The sequence below is a fragment of the Cydia pomonella genome, chromosome 16, assembly GCF_033807575.1.
Source record: "Cydia pomonella isolate Wapato2018A chromosome 16, ilCydPomo1, whole genome shotgun sequence".
Classification (NCBI taxonomy): Eukaryota; Metazoa; Arthropoda; class Insecta; order Lepidoptera; family Tortricidae; genus Cydia; species Cydia pomonella.
The window spans coordinates 13622461-13646797 of record NC_084718.1 but is presented as its reverse complement, the minus strand read 5'-3'; the positions used below and the strand labels follow the sequence as shown (position 1 = coordinate 13646797).

The 24337-nt window shown below is 35.1% G+C and overlaps 1 protein-coding gene and 1 long non-coding RNA gene across 2 annotated transcripts; one reads left to right on the top strand and one right to left on the bottom strand.

Annotated features, from left to right (window-relative positions):
- Positions 1–1020: 1020 nt before the first annotated feature.
- On the bottom strand, positions 1021–6054 carry LOC133526337 (extracellular matrix-binding protein ebh-like). The gene is made up of 2 exons (XM_061862902.1): positions 6019–6054; positions 1021–3935 (listed from the first exon to the last, which is right to left on the bottom strand). The coding sequence occupies exon 2, from the start codon at positions 3926–3928 to the stop codon at positions 1175–1177; it is 2754 nt and encodes a 917-aa protein (XP_061718886.1). The 5' UTR covers positions 3929–3935; positions 6019–6054; the 3' UTR covers positions 1021–1174.
- Positions 6055–16840: 10786 nt separating this feature from the next.
- On the top strand, positions 16841–18029 carry LOC133526527 (uncharacterized). Its single transcript, XR_009800745.1, has 2 exons — positions 16841–17190; positions 17821–18029. It is a non-coding gene; the product is annotated as an uncharacterized LOC133526527 (long non-coding RNA).
- The last annotated feature ends 6308 nt before the right edge of the window (positions 18030–24337 follow it).

Sequence of the window (24337 nt, the reverse complement as noted above, 5' to 3'; positions counted from 1 at the left end):
CTGTTAAAAGCTATAAAATCTTTACAAAAAGTTATATGTAGGTACTTATTATTCGTATAAATGATGTAAGTAAAAGCTTATTTAATGGTTAATTAGTTACTTGCAACATAATTGAACATAATTAATTTCTGCAGTTTCGTATAATCATACAGGGTGTTACGAAGATAGTGGAGATCCGTTTAAGGGCATATCTGTATCGCGTTGCGATTAGGAAAACAAAAAAGAAAGATTTTTTTTCTATGAGGCAGTTTGTCTAAGTCGGCCAAAGCAAAAAAAATGTTGGCCAAGTTAGTTGGTTGTTCAAGGTCATTTTGATCCCTATTCATTTTTTTTTTTTTAACGAGCTTAAAACTTGCATATCACAAAAGCTGGGATTTTTATTTTTACTTTATAGTTGAATTGGACTGCTATTGTACATGTTTTATTATATCTACCTACTTCTTGTATGGCATTCAAATCTAAGCGTGTTACTGAAAAGTAGGTACCCTAAGTTTGAAGGGCATAAACTGAAGTACAGACTTGTCGGAGAACTAAATGCTTATGACGAAATGTACTCTGATAAAATAGGTTCATTAAAAAATACAATTGTAACTATTTTATTAATGTGACACTGAATTTTGTGAAGTATACATTTTCGCAATCCAGCCGCGTGCTCGAGTCTAATAACAATCCTAAGGTAAATAAATAGTTAATTGCAATCAAATTTTTTAATCAATTAATATAGAATCATGGCTAAAATTTTATATAAGAAGGTTTGTATTAAATTTTATCAATAAAAACCTTTGTGACAGAACTTATGGTCTGACTATGAAAATATAGATAGAAGATAAAAAGCAAGCAAGCAACTGCTTAAAGTATATTTATATGCTGTCTAAAGCGTAAAGCGCGGCCCTCCGGAGTGTAAACGAGACAGCGCTATACACGTACACAATATGTTCCGCTTGCATGCCCAAGCAGCGTGTTGAATGTTAAGACTGCTTAGCGATACGTGCTATCTATCGGAGTAAATGAAATAACAAAACAATAAATACTTTGTAATTTAAACGAAATAAAAGATGATAAGATTGCTTCGAACATTCGTTTTACTTATTTCTAGATTAATACCCACAAAAAGTAGTTGATTTCTCTGCATTTGAAGTCATTAAATACGGTTGATTATTGACGCATCCAATTTTTATGAAATTTCAATGTAGGAGTAATAATGTGGCATTTTTGTTTCTTCACTGTCGCTATAAATTTGTTTTGGAACACCACTCAAGGTTTTAACATAACCATGATTATGTTCTTCAATGTTACTTAGTGTTCGGTCGACATTAGTATATTCTGAAACTCCATTCAAGGTTTTTTCATGATCATAATTGTGTCCATTAATTCGATTGAGTAATTTGTCATCATACTCGTATGGACTTTCTAGGACGTCACTCAAAGTTTGAATATAATTTTGTTTGTCAATGTTCTTCAATGATTTGTCGTCATTAGTACGTTCTAGAAAATCACTCAAGGTTTTTATAAGATCATAGTTGTGTTCGTCAATGCGATTGACTAATTTGTGGCCATATTTATGTTCAAGATAGTCAGTCAAAGTTTTTATATGATCATTATGTTTATCAATTTTCTTCGATACTTTGTAATCATTAGAATTTTCTAGCAAATCACTTAAGGTTTTTATTTGACCATATTTGTGTTCGCCAATTCGCTTTAGTGTTTTGTCGCTGTATGTAACTGTTGAAACGCCATGAAGACTTTTTTTATGGCCATTACTATGTTTGTCGACGGCCTTGTGTGATGTTTCACCAGAAACAAGATCCAGAACATCATTTAAAGTTTTTATATGATCATAATTATGTTCGTCAATACGATTAAGTACTTTGTCGTCATATGTGTCTTCTAGAACGTCACTCAAAGTTTTTATTTGGTCATAGTTGTGTTCATCAGTTCGATTAAGCAATTTGCCGTCATATATATCTTCAAGAATGCCAATCAAAGTTTTTATATTATCATAGTTTTGTTCATCAATTCCATTCAGTAATCTGCCGTCATATATATTTTTAAGAATGTCAATCAAAGTTTTTATATTATCATAATTAAAGTCATCATTAGTACGTTCTAGAAAATCACTCAAAGTTTTTATATTATCATAGTTATGTTCGTCAATGCGATTGAATAATTTGTCACTCAAACTTTTAATATGATCATAATTATGTTTGTCAATGTTCCTCGATGCTTTATCTTCATTAGTATGTTCTAGAATATCACTTAATGTTCTTGTTTGATCATATTTGGATTTTTCGATACTTTTCAGTTTGTCACCATAAGTAATTTTTGGATCGGCACTCAGAGTTTTCATATGGTCATAGATGTGTTCGTCAATACGATTGAGTAATTTTTGGCCATATGTATTTTCAAGAACGTCACTCAAAGTTGTTATATGATTATAAATGCCACTTGGTCCTTTGTCATCATAAGTAGGTTCTAGAATATCACTCAAGGATTTGATTTGATTATTTTTGTATTTTTCAATACTCTTCAGTGATTGGTCACCATAAGTAACTTTTGGAACGTCACTCAGAGTTTTTATATGGGCATTGATGTGTTCGTCAATGCGATTGAGTAATTTTTGGCCATATGTATTTTCAAGAATGTCACTCAAAGTTGTTACATGATTATAATTATGTTTGTCAATGTCACTTGGGCCTTTGTCATTATAAGTAGTTTCTATAATATCACTTAAGGATTTTATTTGATCATTTCTGTATTTATCAATACTCTTCAGTGATTTATCACCATAAGTAACTTTTGGGACGCCACTCAGAGTTTTTTTATGGGCATTGATGTGTTCGTCAATGCGATTGAGTAATTTTTGGCCATATGTATTTTCAAGAATGTCACTCAAAGTTTTAATATTATCATAATAAAAACTGTTAATATCCTTCGGTGCATTGTCGTCATTAGTGCGTTCCAGAAAATCACTTAAGGTATTTATATGATCATAGTTGTGTTCATCAATTCTTTTGAGTAATTTGTCGTCATAAGTACTTTCTAGAATGTCACTTAAAGTTTTTATATGATTATATTGATGTTTGTCAATGTTCTTCGGTGTTTTGTCGTCATAACTACGTTCTAGAAAATCACTCAAAGTTTTCATATGATCATAGTTGTGTTTGTCATTGTTTTTCAATGTTTTGTCGACATAAGTATGTTCTGGAACGCCACTCTTGGCTTTTTTATGATCATAGTTGCGTTTGTCAATGTGATTAAGTAATTTATCGCCATACGTACTTTCAAGAACGTCACTCAATGTTTTTATGTAATCATAGTTGTGTTCGTCAATACTCTTCAGTGATTTAGCTCCATAATTTCTTTCTAGAACGTCACTCAACGTTTTTATAAGATCATTTTTACTCGTTGCTTTGTCGTCATAAGTAGGTTCTAGAATATCGCTCAAAGTTTTCATATGACCATAGTGGTGGTTGCCAACGCTTTTTAGTGGCTGATCGCCATATGTAACTTTTGGAACGCCGCTCACAGTTTTTTTATGAGTATAGTTGTGTTTGTAAACACTCTTCAGTGTTCTGCCACCAGAAACAACATCTGAAACGTCACTTAAAGTTTTTAATTGATCATAATTGTGTTCCTCGATGGTTTTCTTTTTTTTGTCGCCATAAGTACTTTCTGGAATGCCGATTAAGGGCATATGATCAATATTATATTCCTCAGGAGTTTTCAACGTTTTATCACCATAAGTATGATCTGCAGCGACACTTCGCGTTTTTTTGTGATCATAGCTATATTCTGGCACATTGTTCAAGGTTAAAATATAATCAAAATTCTGTTGAGCAATGTGCTGACGGTCCAGAGCATGCTCTTGACAAATGACACATGCGATCGTTACTGACAGGCACAGAAGGCTCAGATGCAACTGCAACATTGTTGATCTGAAATTAAAATGAGGGGTTACATTTGCAACATTAGTCTGAGAGCCTGATCTTTATCCAGCTGATTAGCACCACGGTTTCTTTTATAATAATAGGTGCTGTTACGGCCGACTTGTAAAGTTTTGTGTAAGTAAGCATGGCCAGTTTATACACAGTCTAACACGAGGAACCCAAAAGATTTTATCCATGCATTTCTGAAAAAAAAAATGTTTGTTTTTTTTTTAGTTTTTTTAGGGTTCCGTAGCCAAATGGCAAAAAAACGGAACCCTTATAGATTCGTCATGTCCGTCTGTCTGTCCGATTATGTCACAACCCCTTTTTTTTAACAAGTATTATTAGTTAACTTGTCAATTAAAATATTTTTTCCTTTTTTTCATAAAATATAGTTTTCGCAAGGTGTTATTGTGGCACGGACGTAGACCGACTGGGACACCATGGATTATCTCGTCAAAAAAGCGCAGCTCGTTTTTCAAGACATGCGTCACTTAATGACGCTTAATCTGTCGGTATCTTGCCACAATCACTGTGCCTGCTCTCTTTGAGCCAACTGGCATCAGGGATGATTATGCCAGTTGACTCAAGAAGAGGTGGCAAGAGGCTTGATGGAGTGTCCTTAGTTCCTTGGAGCTTGGGACGGATGTTAGTGTGGGATGCTACCCGCGTAGACACACTGCCACCGTCCCACCTTCAACGGACTAATGTAAAACCGGGCGCAGCGGCGGAATGCGCCAAAATTTTGAAACTTAATAGTTTCAAAAGTTTTTTCGCGAAGCAGAAATCGCAAAGCGTCTGATTGACGTAACTGGTGCATCAACATAAGGCATCAGTATTGCGGTACAATGAGGAAATGCCACCAGCAACCTTGGTACATTCCTCAAGGGCCTATATTAGATTTAAGCTAGTTATAGTAATCCTCTGTATATATCCACTATGTTGTTGTTATTGTTAATAAAATGTTATACTTATTAGCATTCTTGAGGCCTTTCTCTAGTAAATTACTTAAAAAAACAACGAACATAGGTATAAAACGCACTTTAATAATGTGTATCAATTTTTGCATATACAAAATTGCTTCTAAAAATTAGCAATAATATGGTTGATCCAACTCGTCAATTACTTTTTTTTTTGTTTAAACTAGGTATAGTATAAGAAAAAACCTAAAACATGATATCCGCGATTCCGGGCACGCACAGCAATCTCACTCAGGCTTACGCTCAGTGTGTGTGAGAGAAAGAAGAACCTGAACCTAAGGGACCTTAAGATAGGTACATACTAGCTACTTAATTCCTGTGAATACCTCTGATTTTCATCTGAGTGGCTTTACTGATAAACACTGCAATTAAGACGTTATTTATGTAACTATGTAGGTACAGTAAATATTATTAAATAGTCTCAGGCTCTAGACATCTCACTCCTGGGTATAGTATGAATTTTCTCAAATGATTGTTTCGCCTAAGACCCTAAACTGTTAAACAAAGGCTTCTTTAGTGCGAACGATGGGTTCCCGTTTTGAGCGCGTGCCAAAGCAACAATATCGTTTAAAAAGCCACTGCTGATACAGTTATCGTGGTGGTTTTAAGGTTCAAATTTATGCAATAATATGAGCGCTTGCCTACATTGAGGTGGTCGATCGTTCTACATTACATTAAATCATTTGAGAATAATATAAAGGCCTCCGCTCTATAAGAAGGTGTAGTCCTTACGGTGGCTTAAATAAATGAGTCTAGGACTTGATATACACTTTTAAGTCTTGATATTTTCCTTCGCCGAAGGATTCTTAAGTATTATTCAATTTTAACGTCAAATTTTAAAGTCGAGATTGAATTTGATGTGAATTAGGGAATAGATCAAGTATTTGCAGTCTAACGGCACGATTAGAACTTTAAAATACACTTCACTTTTGACACTGACATATCCAATCCATAACATACGTTATGAGAAATTTTATACTTTAGGAAATTTTTGACGTTTCTTAAATTTCTAATCGGACCGTGAATCAACCAACAAATGAAATGAAATAAACATTGAAATGCATATTATCTTGTTAGTCAAGGCAACAAAGTACAAAAGATTGTTCATATACCTTTGGAAGAGCAACTTCCTGCCAAGCCAGTGTTTGATATTGCGATATAGTCACTACCTCTTACTTTTATAGTATAATTGTTATTGGTATAAACGGGCGCTTTATAAGCAATGAGACCTATTTGAGCATATTGGAATTAATGTTTAACGCACAATTTATAGCAAGAAATAGTACAATTGATTAAAACAAATAAAAATATACTTATGGGCTTCGAGTTTTTCTCAGCCGATATGAAGCTACCTTAAGATAGCATAATTAATTTACTTGATATATTAAATCCGCTTAATAAACCGATCACCGATCAACCATTATACAAAACGAAGCGTCAGAGTGCTTCGTGGGTCACCCTTTCATCGCCGTCTAAAGAGGCCCACTGATTATCAGTCCACCGGACGATATCGGCCTGTCAGTTGTTCGAAACTGTCAACTCAACTGTGTGTGTGTATGTGTGTGTGTGTGTTGTTCTAAATGACAGGCCGATTCCGTCCGGTGGACTCAATCAGAGGGATATGATAAAGATTGACTCCGGTTAATAGAAGACGAGAACTTTATTGTCTTCATCATTATACTATCCATCGTCATATTGTTCAAATAAGGACATTGCTTAAAAATAAATTAAAATATGATTGTTAAATTATAAAACAAAACGCATGCATGACGATATAAAATTCAATCATGTAACTTTGTAATACTGGAAGTCGATAAATACATTTAATTGATTTGATTGTTGGTACAAAATACTTAAATTTTCTGTGTCATAGTAATATTCGATTAGGTACCTAGTTTCTGTTTCTTTCATTTTATTATATAGGTATATATTTTTAATTCACGTACCTACATATACATAATGAATAAAACTGATTATTAATACTTAATAAATTAAAATGAATTTTGTTTTTTTAAATAAAAAAAACTTGTTTGTTTGTTTTCCATTATACTTGTCCTCACTTAACCTAACTACCATTAAAATCAAATCCTCTTAATTAAAAGCCAAGTAATTACCTCGTGGTGTAAAACAATTTTATTATGCAACTTTTTTCTTTGTTACCTGGCCGGCAAATTAAAAACGTGAGAAATTTAAAGTGAAAAAGTTGGCAAGGAATGAAAAATACGAGTAAAAAGGGCAGGAATATTGTAGTAACCTACCTTTTTGTTAGGGGAGAGTTCCTAAACCCGAACCAAACGAGAAACTTTTTTGTGCGTTTATCTCGAATATATTTGCTCCTGGGCTACGGGTGTTTTCTTTTCTTCTCGTGAAGAATCTTAACGTATAATATATTCTAGGTTTAGTTAGTGGTAACCGTCTTCTCCCGAAATGGAAATTTCATCAAAAATGTACGTTCGTTCGATTAGGATCGCAAAGCTATTCTTTCCCCTTAAGTACAGTCACTTGCAATAACATGTGACACAATTAGAGCCGCAAAAAGATGTGACGCGCTCTTATTGCGCTATAAATAAGATCGTGTCAGATATCTTTGCGGTCCTCGTTCTGTTATATATAATTTCTGGTGAATGTACTAGCTTCTACCCGCAACTTCATGCGTGGGATGATGATGATGATTGATCAAACTATCCTACGTCCTTCCTGGGGTAGAACTATCTTCATCCATACCAACATTAATGTAAATTGGTTCAGCGGCTGGGTCCCAAATATTGATTTATTTAATTACATAGACTGACAGCTGACAGGTCTGTATATATTTATATACTTATTTCGGTTTTTCGAAGGTTTAAATAAAAAAAATTGTTGCCTTCGTCTGGCAGCGTATGTTTTGTGGCTGATATAAAAATGTTATGCAAATTATACTCAAATTAATATATAAGAAATCTCATTTTATCCAAATACAATGATTTTATCCAGTGATCCTACATCGCCACACGGCTTAAATCCAATGGAAACTAAAAGTCAACTGCAACGACATTTAATAAACGAGTTTAAGACATTTTGATCCATTTAGGGTTCAAGCTAATTTGGTTGTCAATACTATCGGTATGCAATGTCCATTGTACAGTAAACCTAAATGGCTCAACAATTAAAGTCCATGATTGTACCTATGTGTCGTTGTCATTCAACTACTTATCACAATTGATACGGTACATCACAGATGTTCAATAAGTAATCATAGTCATAGTCATAGTCATATTTATTCATAAACAATTTACATTGTGTTTGAAATTAATTTACATATAAATTTTCTTATCTAATATACACAAACAATTCCTATAAAATAAATTTCCGTAAGACACAAAAAAAAAAATCTCATAAATTACTTATAAAACATAACATAACGTAAAATTAAATTTAAGACATAATAATAAATAAACAGAAAATTATAATGTCATGAAGAATAAATACTGAGACTAAATTTCATTAAGAGGAAAATTTAAATTTAAAACATAATCAACCCAATAATAATAATATTTCATTTATAAACACATATAAGTACTCGTAATTGTTACATTAATTCTACTTTTTACTAAAATATTCCTCCACAGAGTAGTAACATTTTTCCAACAAGAAAGCATTTAACTTCTTTTTAAATAGATATCTATTATAGATTGACTTCATGTCAATGGGTAGCTGATTGAACAGTCTAATCGCTTGATAATTTGCGGATTGTTTGACCACTGTTAGATTGGTCACAATAGGTTGTGGCAAATCTTTCCTCCGAGATGCAAGACGTCTCTCCTTCTGTTCTTGTGTTTCAATATACTTGATATTTTTAACCAAATCTGTCAGAACTACTAGTATATACAAACAAGGAATGGTTAGAATTTTGAATTGAATAAAGTAGGGTTTACAAGATGTTTGTTGCGGAATTCTGGCAATAATGCGGATTGCTCTTTTTTGCACAACAAATGCAGCCTGGATATTATACTTGTAACTGTTGCCCCAAAATTTAATACTGTAACGATACTTAGATTCAACCAGTGCATAGTATACCATTTTTAACTCAGCTAAGCGCAGTTCATCCCGCAGACTTCTGAGAGCATAACACGATGAATTAATTGATTTAACAATCGCCAAAACTTCTGGTTTCCAGTTGAGTAAACAATCGACATTAACGCCCAGAAACCTTCCCGTTTCGACTTGTTTCACTGGTTCACCTTCAAGATTTGGCTGCAGAGAATCACGAACTCTTGTAGTGGATTTGAAGAGAAGTACATTAGTTTTACTGCAGTTCAATTTGAGATTGTTTATCTTTAACCAGTACTGGAAAGTTTCAAGAGCATAATTTACGTTTGTATTCAGCTCTGAAATGTTATCTGCCGATATGACAGCGTTAGTGTCATCAGCAAAGACGACTAGTTTACTGTCGGGTACATTGTTGTGCAAGAATGGAATCATGTCATTAATGAACAGGATGAAGAAGATTGGGCCTAGTATTGAACCCTGTGGGACTCCTTTGTGTATGCTGGCTACACTCGATCTGTAGGTTTTTTCATGATTGTCTTGCGTCCATCTTATCTCTACAAATTGTTTCCTGTTCATTAAGTATGATTGAAAAAGAGCTAATGTTTTTCCTCTGACTCCATAATGTTCTAACTTACCTAATAGTGTGCCGTGATTTACACTGTCGAAAGCTGAGCTCAAATCAAGCAGAACCCCTGCTACTTTTTTCTTGGCATTCATTTTATCAACTACGTCTTTGATAAATGTACCAATTGCATCGCTAGTGCCTTTACTTTTTTGATATCCGTATTGCCTTTCACAGACTATCTTATTCTGGTAAAGATGCTTTACGAGTCTGTCCTTCATCAGCCTCTCGAGCAACTTAGAAAGAGTTGGCAATAGCGAGATAGGTCTGTAGTTTTTGGAATCGAACTTAGAACCCTTTTTGTGTAAAGGCAAAAGCTTAGCCACCTTAAGTTGGTCCGGAAAGACGCTGTCCTCAAAGCACTTGTTAAAAAAGCTGACTAGCGGATCCGCAAGTACATCGATGTTATCCTTTATAACAGTGATCGGAATGCCATCATATCCACACGATCTTTTTGGTTTGAGCTTTTTAACAAGAGAAATCACTTCTAAATGAGTTATGGGCTCTAATGACATATTATTATCTTCTCTAACTCTTTCTACATGCGCTCTTAGGAGAGCGAGAGATTGTTGTGAAAAATTGCTTACATCCTTTTTGTGAGTAAACTGATCTAACAGAGCAGCACAAACGTCTGTAGGATTGCTAAGCACTTTTAAGTCCCCATTCACATTCTCGGTTTTTAACACCAAATTTTCTTGTGCTCTAGTTGTCATCTTATTTCGATGTTTGTGGACAACCTTCCAAATCTCTTTCGAGGAGTCTTTGGCTTTTGAAATTTGTGCCCGAACTGCTAATCTTTTGGCGTCCGTGATAACTCGTCTAAAAATACTTGCATATTTTTTGCCATAGTTTAATATCGATTCATGGATACAATTCTTATTTGTCATTAAAACACGTTTCATATTGCTAGACACCTTAATGCCTTTCGTGATCCATTTAATATTAGTTAGATTTCTCTTACTAACTCTTTTTTTGTGCTTCTTAAAACATACTTCAAAAACATGATTGAACTTCTTGATGAAAGTGTTGACCCCTATGTTAGTCCAATCACCTGTTATTAACTCATTTCTAAACATTACTTGTTCACTCTCACTAAATTTCATAATTTCCTTCCATATATGTTCGTCGTGTTTATCCGTCCGTCCATCGTCGATAGAAATGGCACTAACTAGGGCTGCGTGCCCATCGGCCAGACCATTGTGATCCACCTCAGGGAGACCTACATACTCTTCGGGAAAGTTAGTTAGAATGTTGTCTAGACATGATTCTGAATTGTTGCGAACGAAAGTTGGACATTTAATTAAACTTTTGAAGTTATAACAAGTGAGGTTATCGGAAAGAGTATACGACGTGTAAAGCCATCTTTTTACATATCATACACATATTGTTATACATCCCACATTAGCCGTCAAATTCTAAGCATTAATTTGTCTTTGACTGTTACACATTTAATGCAATATTTGACCACGTCCATTATTTTATAAAATACACTCATTTTACGCAAACTTCTTCATAAAATTCACTCTCCTAGCTTATTATCCCTAATTTTATGTTACGCGTTTATATACAGAGGATTACTATAACTAGCTTAAATCTAATATAGGCCCTTGAGGCATTGTACCAAGGATGCTGGCGGCATTTCGCAATACTGATACGTTGTCCGAGGAAGCCGCCTGCTCTTCGGTCACCAGCCCGCGTAGCCAACGTGCCTATCGTTCACGCTCCGTGGCGAACGAAACGCAAGTTGTCACAGTCGGACTAATTTGGAAGAGTGATAGAGAGAGAGGACTACGATACGCTACGGAGCGTTAACGATTGTAACGTTGGCTACGCGGCTAGTTACGTCAACCAGACGCTTTGCGATTTCTGCAATGGTATTTAAGAAGCAAGTCATCAGAGTTCTTGGTCATCATACATCACAAGAATAGACAATTTAACAATTTAAATACGTTGCAATTATAATTAACCATGTAATTTTGTATTTAAGTGTAGTTTTAATGTTTTTTTGAATTTGTATTTTTTTGGGATCGGTTTTGCTCTCTGTGCATGCACATCATGGACGGCATTGTTATGTAAAACCTACCACTTATATCGAATATTAATATTTTGAATGTTTTCTGCTTTGCGTGCCTTATAAATAAAATAAAACAATAAACATTTATATATTTTCATGTATCTATTTTATGTCTCTAAACTTTACCCGTCAAAAGTTTCACAAGATTTCATCCGATGTCCTTTAATTTCTGTTTGAAATATAGTCAAAGTTGCGGGCCCAACGAGATATCATCACAACTTCAGTGGCTATCACACAAACGTGACGTTTCTCTGTAGAAAAGGTAATTTGAAGTTGAAACTTCGGTCGGTATTACTGAAATCAAATTCGAATATCGTATTTGAGTTTATTCGTGTACCTATTGAATTCACTACTTTGTCTTGTCTTCTTCAGGTTTGATAACTTTGTTTGAGATAAAAATTTACATATGTACGTATTGTATCAAATCGGATGGCAATGCAATATTATGGTACCATCGAGCTGATCTGAAAATAGGGACAGGAAGTGGCCATAGGAGGCTCTGTGGTCATACAACGCAACCTAATTGTGTTTAGGGTTTTTAGAATTGGCTCAACTTATTACTTGCCTGTGGAAAAAGTACAATCTCAGCTTGTACACAAAAAAATTTTTTTTTTAGCAAAAACTTATTTAGGATTGTTTTGTTGTCGCATAATAACTCCTGTTACATTAAATGTAGTCACAATAAGTGACCGATTATTGTCACTTGCCGCTTTAGTAGAAGTCAATTTTCAATACACTTAGTGTCAGAAAGTGATCATTTTGACACAAAGTGACTTTAAAATGATTTGTAAAAAGTTAGCAGTAAATTACTATTATTGCACACCTGTACCCCTAGTGTAAACAAATTCGATTTCCAAACGTGACGTACGCGTTTGCGTTTAGTCTCATTTTGTATTGGATTTCGAAAGAGCGCGCCAAGCGGGACGTTTTGGAACCTCAAAATCCTATACAAAATGAGACTTAACGCAAACGCGTTCGTCACGTTATGATGTCGATCAAAGTTACACTAGGGGTACTGAATTCAGAAAACAAAACAAAGAATACAGAAAATTAAGAAGAGGCAAAACAACAGGCGATTTTATCGCTAAAAATCAATCTCTTCCAGACAACCTTTAGGTAGCGGAATTTAATAAATTTATGTCAAGTCAGTAAGTGTAATGTAACTCTAAATATTTTATGTAGCTACTGTAGTGTTTTTATAAAAAGTGATTTAATTTGATATTACTCTTACTCTATAAAAAAAGGTAATTTTATTTGCCCCTTTCTTGATGAAAATTTTAATCCAAATCATATTTAAATAAGGAAAAGAGGTTCCTGAATATTTTCAAACAGTTCATCGTTTAGAACTTGAAAGACATTTAAAAACCATCAAGTACTATTCTCATATTTCAGTCACGTTCAGCAAAGCTCCGGGTTGAGTCTGAAAATATTAAGACCACGTAACGCAAAGTAAATAATGAACCACCTTGAGATATATTCAGGTTTTCAAAAGTGTTACCAGCATTGTACAAATTTCAGTGTACCTCTCTCACACCAGTTGATTAATGCGACCGTGCGACCGAGATATCACGTCATAGTCATAAAACGTGTTGATATAAAAAAATTAAATATGCCTCCTTCTATTAAGTTAGGCTTCTGTTCACAAGAAATATAAGCAAGAAGTGATTGTATACAACTTTTCTTTTATTCCTTATAGAGTTATTTCAAAGAAGTGGGGCCGAGCTACGAAGTTACAATCTTAGAAACTTATCCTCAAGTTTTATTTTTCCTTATTGATAACATCGTGCCAGCCAAAAATACGCTTATGGTTAAATTTGATCCGTGGATCTATTTAAAAATTAGAGGATTTTTTAGTCAATTCAAAGTATGTACCTACTGTTATATGTAAATACATACAGGAAGAATATAGCCCACTATATCTTAATTAATAATAATATTAATTTGAAATACTTATACCTACTACCTGAAAATGTGTTACTAATTACACAATTTATCTTACGTAATTTCATTCTGATGTGTTCTATCTATGTATAGTATTGTAGATGTAGAATATGTAGATATAGTGTAGGGACGCCCGGCTGGATGCAGGCGAGCTGTCGGTCACGTGTTGCGTTCATTCAGCCCAATTTCTTGAAGTTGGAGCTGCAGGTTACTGTCCCGGCGGCATTCCCATCTTCTCAAATCTTCTTATTTTCCAGGAGAAAATAAGGCCATCTTTAAGTTCGACATCCATTAGTTCGACACTTTCTACACCGAATGTATTATATCGCAAAGCCGCGTACGTGATAAATTCTACTACTAAGTGTGTCTGAACTGAAACTATGCTAATAACGACACAATTTATCTTACGTGATTTCATTCTGATGAATATAGGTCACAACCTCAGGTTATCCCATCAAAAACATAAATATGAAAGGATAACAAGTTTGTAAATAGTTTTATTAATAAAAAAAAGTCAAATCAGTCTATGCAGGGGGGTCACCTCTCTTTGCATCTGACTGTACATAAGTAGGTACTCATACCCAATTATCCGTGAAATATTAAATTTTACGAGATATTTAACGAGACTTCAGAAAATCTGTTGCGAGTATAGATATATGATAGAGTACTACTCAGTCGTAGAAGTTGAAAACAATATAAGTAGATAGGTACTGCTAGCAGCAATAGTGCATACCTATTTATTTATGAATCATCACTTAATTTGTCAATTCAATTCATAAAATTAGTATGTACTTTTCCAGCTGATTATATGTAACCCTAGTGAAAAAAATATTTACAGTACATATGGGGCTACTTTATAGAACTAGTGCGAGAAGTAGCATATTACGTTACTGTGTCGAACATTTAAAGGGCCATATGTACTGTAAAACGTTGTACGATACATGTGCGAATAGGTAATTCGCAACTCGTGTCGATTTAAAACACTCCCTTCGGTCGTGTTTTAATTTATCGCCACTCGTTTCGAATTTCCTATTTTTCGCACTTGTATCGTAATGTACTAATAGAGAGCTCACTCCATACATCAGTTTTGGTACCAAATCGCTTATTATTTTCGTAGTCGACATCTAGCATCGAGTAGCGGAATTATCAATACTGATACTTGACAATAGATATTGCGACGAACGAATAGTCTAATTCTCAACAATTTTCAGCTAATATTATAACTGGATTAACCGGAACTCTGTTTTCAACTCCTGCTTGAATAAAGTAGTTGTAAATTGTTGAGCAATACAATTTTCGTGAGTCGCGATACTCGAGACATCTAGTATCAATAATAATTCCGCCGATGATGGTTAGATGTCGACTAGCAAATAAGCGTTTTTGGTACCAAAACTGATGTATGGAGTGCGCACTCTATGCTTACTTATTCCTCTATAACGTATCAGCATTCTTAAACAAAAAGTTTTAATCAAAATAAAGGTATAGGTACTTACATAAATGATTTCAATAATATCGTCTTACAAAAGTAACAAACAAAAAGTAACAACTTACAAAAGTTACGAGTAAATCTATTTTAAAACCTACTTACAGGCTGTTCAAGAAATAATCTGTTCTGATTTGCCGACAACTTTTAATGAGTCTTAGAGCTTTTAATACTTTTAAAAACATGGCCAGAATATATTTTAAATGCAAAAATTATCATTTATATTAGTAAAGTTTGCTAATTTTTATTACCTGTTATAATAAAGACCTAATTTTGGACAACACTGATTCTTAGGTGGTTAGTTATAATTTTATTAGTATGTTAGTATGACAAAACATAAGTACGTAAATAGGTACACCTATTTTACATTAAAATTCTCTAAAATTATAATATAAGTACACATGTATGTTGCTTCTCAGGAATGTATTTTTTAATAGTTTCAATAATCTATTTTGTATGATATAACTAATTTTTAAATAAATTTAAATTTAGTTTTAAGAGTCACAAGAACTCGTCGTCAAAAAGCCGCCCCCATACAATTGAAGTTAAGCTCTCGTTTTAGCTTACTTAATGGATTTGTATGGCGGTTTAATACTAATTTGCTAAATATCGGGGGAGGGGTAGAAAAACCATGAACATTTTCTGACAGACTTCCTTAGAGATGCCGCTTTCAATGCGCATCCGTAGGCTGCGTATATTGGATTGGAAGATACAGAGCGGAAAATATTCTATCAAAGGACTGGACCACCACGAAAACTATGATAAAAGCCCCACAGTGAAACTGTGAAATGAACCGGAATACTCGGTTGGCACGAAACATATTATTATTGAAAACGTATTATAGTATTGATTAACAAAGACAAAAAATACTTAATTGACAAAATAATAACTAACGAAACTGCTCACAAAATTTCACAAATCAGTTCAGAAATGCGATTTACAGGTAGGGAGAAAAACAAAACATAAGAATACATTTTTGTAGAAGCTAAAACTGATACGCTTAGCTCGAGCTTCACACTCGCTTAGCGAATCAAAAATATGAAATACTCGTCCGGGGATCGAACCCGGATGGTTGATGTTACCGCCTGTTTCTACAAATCCTGTACCCACAGAAAAAAATGTGTTGCGTCACTATAGGATATACGTAAGTCGATAAAATTAGGCTACTTATTTTCAAGAAATAATTTAAAACAAAAGAGCGTCGTGACGCAAAAATTTTACACAATTTTTACGCCTAGCCCCCATCCGCCAAGTGTTCGATAAGGAACTTCGTTACAAAAATTGTTTTCGAATGTTCAATGTGTGTTTTTTCAAATGATACCCCACTTGACCTAGTAACATTGAAATTTTGCCCCCCTCTTTATATTAGGTATTTACTATACCTAATTATTAAAAGAATACATTTTCAATGTGTCTGGGTTGGATGATTAGCATTATTCATAATTACAGTACAATCTCAATAATCCGGCACTAATGCTGACACTTGAGGGCCGTATTACTGGAAAATTCGGATCACTGGAAATTAGCAAATTTGCTTATTATATATGTGTTTTTTAGTAATGTGAAGCGATAAACTAAACTAATTTACTAAATTCAAAGAAAATTTTACTATTATCTGGATTTTTGACATTTGTGAAGATATTCAAGAGTGATAATGCACACATAGTAAATTTGGACATAGAATGATTACCTATACTATATATTAGTGCCGGATAACTGAATGTACGGAAGTAGGTCTCGAGATATTTGGCAATGTTACAGACAGACGGACGCACTACAAAAGGAACCCTTTGGCCCTTTTTTGGTACGGAATCCTAAAAATGCAAATTAAAAAAAATACATTATAATGAAATCACCAGGGTATTAAATCTAAAATTTGATAAATTCTTAATCTTGAAAGTATCATATAAATCTAGCTATATTGCTTGCTCGCGGTCGATTATTATTATAATTGTACAACGGAGGACGTATGTTACTTAAATCAATTAGTAACGGAATACGGAGTAGATAAAAATTACAAAAATTGCCTACATTTTGCCATTAAAAAGGTACCTACTGTGGAGGTATATAAGTCCTACGATTCAACTGTGTTCCGCATTGTGACAGAGTACACAAGATGAAGCCCTTCATTATATGTAAGTATTCTTTGGATTTTATATGCATATACACCGTGGGCTGGAAAAACATGGCAAATTTTAAAGATTATTCTCTTATATTCTTGACCGCATTTAGGGCTAAAATGGTATAAAAAGCATTCTGAAATCTGTCTCGTTTTCGAGATAGTGACAATTCTTGTGAAAATTTGTTCTGTAAAATTATTTCCGCCTATTTTTCTGCGATTGTGTCACTATGTGACTTGGTTTAGACATTAAACTTTTAAGGAAACTTTTATCTGTAAATAATAAAAAAAATACTTTACTTTCGATTCTCCAAGATGTAATCGATGAAGTTGCCAGAGAAAACCCTCAAGATTGCTACTTATATTTTTGGTATAGTGATCTTAAAAAAAGTGGTACCTACGATTTTTCAAAACTTCCGCTTCCTAATCCTAAATTGTAAAGATGTAACCGCGTTTAGTAAGGGTCTGACTGTAATAACTAACAATTCATTTTTTTAAGATCCTAGTTAGGATGACTGAATAAGTCCGGTGTGTGAAGTTTTATGCCTTGAAAAATGATAACCCATGAGCCAACAAATAAATATCTCCATTTAAATTGATGTTTGTTTATCCGACATAAACAGCAACTCTTTTTATTTATTTTCAGTGTTTTTATTCGGATTGATTAGTGGAGTTCTATCTCTCGACTGGTATATCACCGCAAGTAGGTCCCCCATCCCGAAAATCAAGGCGCCGCCATCTTTAAGGCAGAGGCTGAGACGCTTACGTGGCTATTATGACGACGTCAACTGATCGGTCTCTACAAGAGACACGTTTGCTTTTTTGTGTTCTGCTAATAAATATGTATACATTGTAGTTTGTGGTTTTTATTAAATTGTAAGTCAAGTACTTGCGCTATAACTTTAACGGTTTTAGCTAGAGATGCGCAAAAGGCTTCTGTTCATGCCAAATGGTCTAGAATCCAAGGCTCAATGTAAATTAAAAACATTCGAGACAGAACTGCAGCCGGTGTGGTCAGTCATTCGCCAATTCATTCATTCATTCATTCGATGCCCTGTGACATTGGTTCGTCCCTGGCATCGGCCCCTGTTCAAACCCGATGCTCGACGCGAGCGCACGTGCGCGGGGCGCGCACCCTTGTTCAAATGCGAAGCTCGACGCGAGTGAACGCGTGCTAGGAGCGTCGATGGAACGCTGGTCGGATACCAGCAGCCATGTGTCTCATGATGTACCTACTAAAGCCGTGGCGGTCCGTACAGTAGAGCGAACTAGATTACGTTAGGTACGTGTTATTCATAGATACATAAATATAAGTGCAATCAGTTTGGTGAACGAAATACATCAACCCAAGCTCAAACCAACCTAGATAGGATCATCACCAACCGCACGGAGCGGCTAAACTTCACGGCGGCCGGCCTGGGCGCCGGCGCTGCCATCAGTTTGGTTCTCCCGTCGCTGCATTATGGTGAGGCCCAAGGGGATTGGGTCATCACGCCGACAGCTTCACTAAGTTGAAAATATTTATTAATATCTTTCACTCACGAAGATATATATCACTCATTTCGCTCAGTGGATCTGTAGAGTGCATAAAAGATATTATAATACTCACAACTATAAGTGCGACCAAAACGGCGACTCACGCCATACAGTCCCGCCATGTTTTCCCGACACCCTCTGAACCGCTCCGAAACAGTCGTTTCGCTTATTCGCATCGTTTTACTCGTTTGGCTTGGCCGGCTCATTTCCAAACGAGTGAAAAAGAGCGAGCAAACACAGATGAGTTACTGAGCGAGTTAAATCTCAAGTGAGTTGAAGAGGGAGTTCAATCAAAATATACAGTTCATTTAAATCACTCACTCGTGAGCGACACATGTGTAGTTTTAGCGTAAGAGTTTTAGTTTTATTTTGGTAATGTTTGCACTCTTCATGGGCGCCATTATTTGCCTCTAACAATGCTTTTACCTCAGCTCAGCGAGTGCCTAATGAAATGCGCTAAAACGGGTAAATTCGGTGTCCATAACACGGCGATCCGTGTTAATTGGCATAAATTTATAAATTCTAAGACTTTGTCCTGGTTGCTACTGCCTCAGTAAGCTTAAACTAAGTTTAGCTTACAATTATTTATGATGAATTCTGAAATGCCAAAATTTTCATTAATTTCATACTTTCTGACAAAACTGTCAGCGGGATACAGGCTGCGGCATGGACGAAGCAGGATTTTGTTTTTGAATTTTGGCTACAATTTTCGCAAATCGCAAATGTAGTAAATCAATATGACATAATTTGCTAGCATTTAAAATAAAACTAACAGGTTTTTGACACTGTTTTACCAAGAAATTTATGCGAATAAAATATTTATATACCTACACAAACTGTTAATAAGATAATGGTTGTAGTTAAAGAGTGTGCGATTACGAAGTACTAGTAAATCGGTCTATTTATATTATTCGCAAGTTCTATCGAACTTCGCTTTAAAATATGAACAAGAATGAATAGTATATTCGGCGACGATGGCGCTCTAAGTTGAAATGGTTTATACGGGTGCCGTTCAATTTTAATACAAACTTTTAGCATAATTTCATTTAACTACTATTGAAACTCATAATAAACATTATGTATAAACCGAAACACATAAAGTTGTTAGTCATACTAATTAAAAGACATAATGCTCTAGATAATCATAAAAACATTCTTCAGAACAATCCATAGGAATAATTTTACTTGTTATAACATACATTTCGTATAATAAGTAAAATGTAGTCTTACTAAATTTTAACAAATGATCAGGTGACATAATGTTCTATGATATACTTGGTGTCAATCAAACTATTAAATTATACTGCAATCTACCTATTCAACTTTAAAGCTGGTCGCCGTTAGGTATGATGACGAGCGAAGCGAGGAGGAGTGTTAGGTAGAACTGCGACCATATGGTCAGAACCATATGTCTCGGAAATGTTATTTTTTTTTAGCTTGTTCATTTTCATTAGGCGTTTATATGCCTTTGTAGGAACCACAGAGGTTCCAACCCACACTGGCCGCTTCTTTGCAGTAAAAGATATGTCGACAGACGTAAGTTTGACGGTTAGAAAAATCGATTATGTTCCATGCAAATATAATGTTTATGTTTCTTTATTAATTAGTAATTCAGTGTTGTTAAATGTTCAGCAAACTCAATCAAATAAAGATTATGAACGATTGGCCGTGGTTTCATTGTGAAACCACATTGTTGGCCCCGAACGTTGATCACTCGAAGCACCATATTAAAGGGCCATTCAAGGTATTACGCCACGCTAAAACCTTTGACATCGAAGTCAACAGGAAAATGGTTACGGTTACAATCGACCGATTGAAACCAGCATACTTAGCTAGAGATGATGTCCCCCCTTTTCTCATCACCTGCATGTACAGGCAATGAAACAGCTTCAGATTCGAATCAGGATCGTGGTACAGATGAGGAAACGTCACCAAACCAAGACCTGGCACCAAGGACGCGGAGCGGTCGACATGTTCGATTTCCAGCACACCTCCAGGATTATCATCGACCGTAACCACGGTCTAGGGGGGGAGTACTGTAGGAACTACAGAGATTCCAACCCACACTGGCCGCTTCTTTGCGGTAAAATGATATATGTCGACAGACGTAAGTTTGACGATTAGATAAATCGATTATGTTCCGTGCAAATATAATGTTTATGTTTATGTATGAATTAGTAATTCAGTGTTGTTAAACTTTCAGAAAACTCAATCAAATAAAGTTTATGAACGATTTGCCGTGGTTTGATTGTGGAACAACACCCGTTCTGTACCCCTAGTGTAACTAAATTCGATTTTGAAACGTGACGTACGCGTTTGCGTTTAGTCTCATTTTGTATGGGTTTTTGCACAGCGCGCCAAGCGGGACGTTTTGGAAAGTCAAAAATCTCATACAAAATGACACTTAACGCAAACGCGTTCGTCACGTTATGATGTCGATCAAAGTTACACTAGGGGTACTGAGTATAAAATAGTTTACAAAGTGAACATTATACTGGTTGCCTGTTATGAAAATACATTATTATGCTACTAAACTATGATTACTTTCGACATTATGCAATTCGTTTTTATTTTATTTATTTTTATACCAAATCATCATTTCTGCATTTCAAAATTATGCAATACAAATTATGCAAAATTAAATTTCCCAAAATTGTATTATTAAAAACATTACACAACCGGTATATACTTATACCAGCGGCCGATCGTAAAATTCGCCAGATCATTGAATTCCTAGGCATATCATGAAATGTCGCCACGTATAAGATAAAGTTTGTTAATGCTTCCTCTTATAGTATAATATCCACATATTTTGGACTTGGCTGACCGCAGTCACAAAAATTGAGACAGTTACATACATATACCTGAAATTCTAAAAGAATATGATTTAATTGTACTTTTCTGCATTTCTAAAATGAAAAAGAAAGTAAAAAAAGGCTTCTAGGAACGTAGTCGTATATAGAGGTTGTTCGTCATGGATATTTTCTAGTATTTGATAAATAAATAAATATCATAGGACATGATTACACAAATGAACTAAGTCTCACAGTGAGCTTAATAAAGCTCGTCTTGTGGGTACTTAGGCAACGATATATTATATATATAATATTTATAAATATTTAAATACATAGAAAAACACCCATGACTCAGAAACAAATATCCGTGCTCATCACAGAAATAAATTCCCTTACCAGGATTGTTTACAAGATTTGGATTGGAGAAAACTAAAAAACGCGCCATTATCATCCTTCAGCTAATCTCCCGCACTATAATCACCACTTTGTATTCAGCCGGGCAAACAGGCACTTCCGGGTGGGTTTCGGCCATTTTTCCGAGGATTTATCACGGGATCTGCTCTTGTAAGGTTTACTGAAGAACGATACGAATAAATTTACCGAAATGTGGTATAGACAAACAGGAATCATTAAAATAGCGAAAGCTTAGGGCGTAGATCGACTATTATTTGAGGGTGCGCTTTTCGTGTTGGTATGTTTAATGTTTGTTACTTTGTTAGAAAGTGTGCCCGATTTTGATTTAACAACTTGTAACGGTTTTGATCTCATTTTGATACGACCTTAAAAATCTCTCACGTTGATTGGTGCACGATCTTCTTCTTTCGTGTCGAGGCTCCCCTAAAGAGTGGATGCCCAGAAATCAGCAGTGCTGACAGCCCTGACCGTCTCATCCCTCAGATAAGATTCCGAGATTTCCGAGCAGATGTACGGGCACGCGGGGCGGGGTATGCCAACAGGTGCGCCATGGTTTACGGTGCTGCAGTGGCGGCGCTAGACCAAAATTTAATGTAGGCAAGGTAGATTTTGCGAGGCCATATGGTGGCCGAATTAGGAATAAACCATTGGGGCGCGAGGCCACTCAGACCGCGAGTCTGTAGCCGGTGACCCACGCCGCCTAACCTAACGCCGCCCCTGCGGTGCTATGTTGCAAGTACATTGAGTTGAGTGGCCGCGTAGCAGTCCCCCTTCCGGGTATGCACGCGGTGGGTGCACGATGAGAAAGTCGCGCGTGAGATACGCGCCAATCACCAAGACGATCGTTTAGGTGATGTCAAAACCAGTTGAAACCCATAAAAAATTGTTAAATGTCAACATTGATGAAACTTGATAGTAGGAACATAGTCTGTTATATACAAATTTTCCATTGGCAGATGAGTATCAGCCAGGAGGATAGAAAATTAAAAGGATAAAAATATATAAAATATGTAACGTGAGGCAGGTGATTAGGGCGAACTGAATGGTATTTCATTTCTTGTGATTTTCACAGAATTTTCCTTATGATTTATTGAGTTTGTTCGAAATTAGGAATTGCTAATCGTAGAGAGATATACTTAATTAGTCTAAGTAAATAATCTTTATAGCTTTACAATGCAAGGTCATTGTGGAAATTGGATGAAGTAATGCAATAAAGTATGATTGATAAAAATTGGTCATGCCTACAGGCCAGATGTACAGTTCCAAATAAATCAGTACGCCCAAGCCGCACGAGTAATAATGACGGCTGTCAACAAGAACATTTAAACACCACAAAGTCATGTTCCATCTAAAATTATAACAAAGTTATACGCATAATAATCAAACGGAACTCTAAACCAAATTGTCCCGAGTTTACCTTCATCAGATTAGCCAGTGGATACAAAGTTTGTGGTAAGAGCGGATAACAATTTGTAACTCTTGCCTCGCCTTGATAATGTGGGAGTTTGGCCACAAGTATGCCGGAATGCTTTATGCGGAAATAGGTCAAGAATGTTTTAATTGCTAATAAATACGAGTAGGTATTTGAAACGGTCAAGGGGTAGCAAGTAGGTACTTGAAAGGGTCTCAGATGAAATGTGAATGGTTTAGTTCTGTAAAAAAACAATTTTAACTATTTCTTTCAGCCATTCATTTTTCACATGTTCTTTAGCACAAATTTGTTTTTGTAACTGCCTTAGAAATAAGTACTTGCAAGTAAAATGTGTATACATTTCATCACAAAATACTCGTAATCAACACAATATGTCTTTGAATCATTATTTCAAATAACTAATAGAAGAATAAAAACTACAATAAAGTAAACTGTAAGGGCTAGAATATCACCAACTGAACCATTTGTAACCATAACAGTCGAAATAAGTCTACTGCTGGATGATCTTTTTGACGATACAAAGGTATCGTCAAAGAGATCTATCTATACAATAACAATATGAAGCTATTTCAACGTTTCCCAACGATTTTGACCAGATACATGAAAAAAGTAGCTCGAACGCAAATGCAAAAATATGTCAGTTTTGCTGAACACCATCCATCATTTGCTTAAGTATGAGGCAGTATAAAGGTCGCGCATATTTTAAAAAGTGTTAAAACTCACTAGAGATGATTATATGCAAACAAAGCTTTACTAACCCTCTTATTCTATGAGTAACATTTTTTTAAGAACTGTATTGCTCGATTTAGGTAAATGGAACATTTGCTCGATTAGTTTATGTGTGATGAACTTTAAGGCAGACAATAACTCCTTACGCGCTATTAACGCGTTTCCATAGCACATAAGTAAGTAAGTAAGTAAATGTTCTTTATTATGTACCATACAATCAAAACTAAATAAATAAACTAAGTTATGATTAGCTAAAA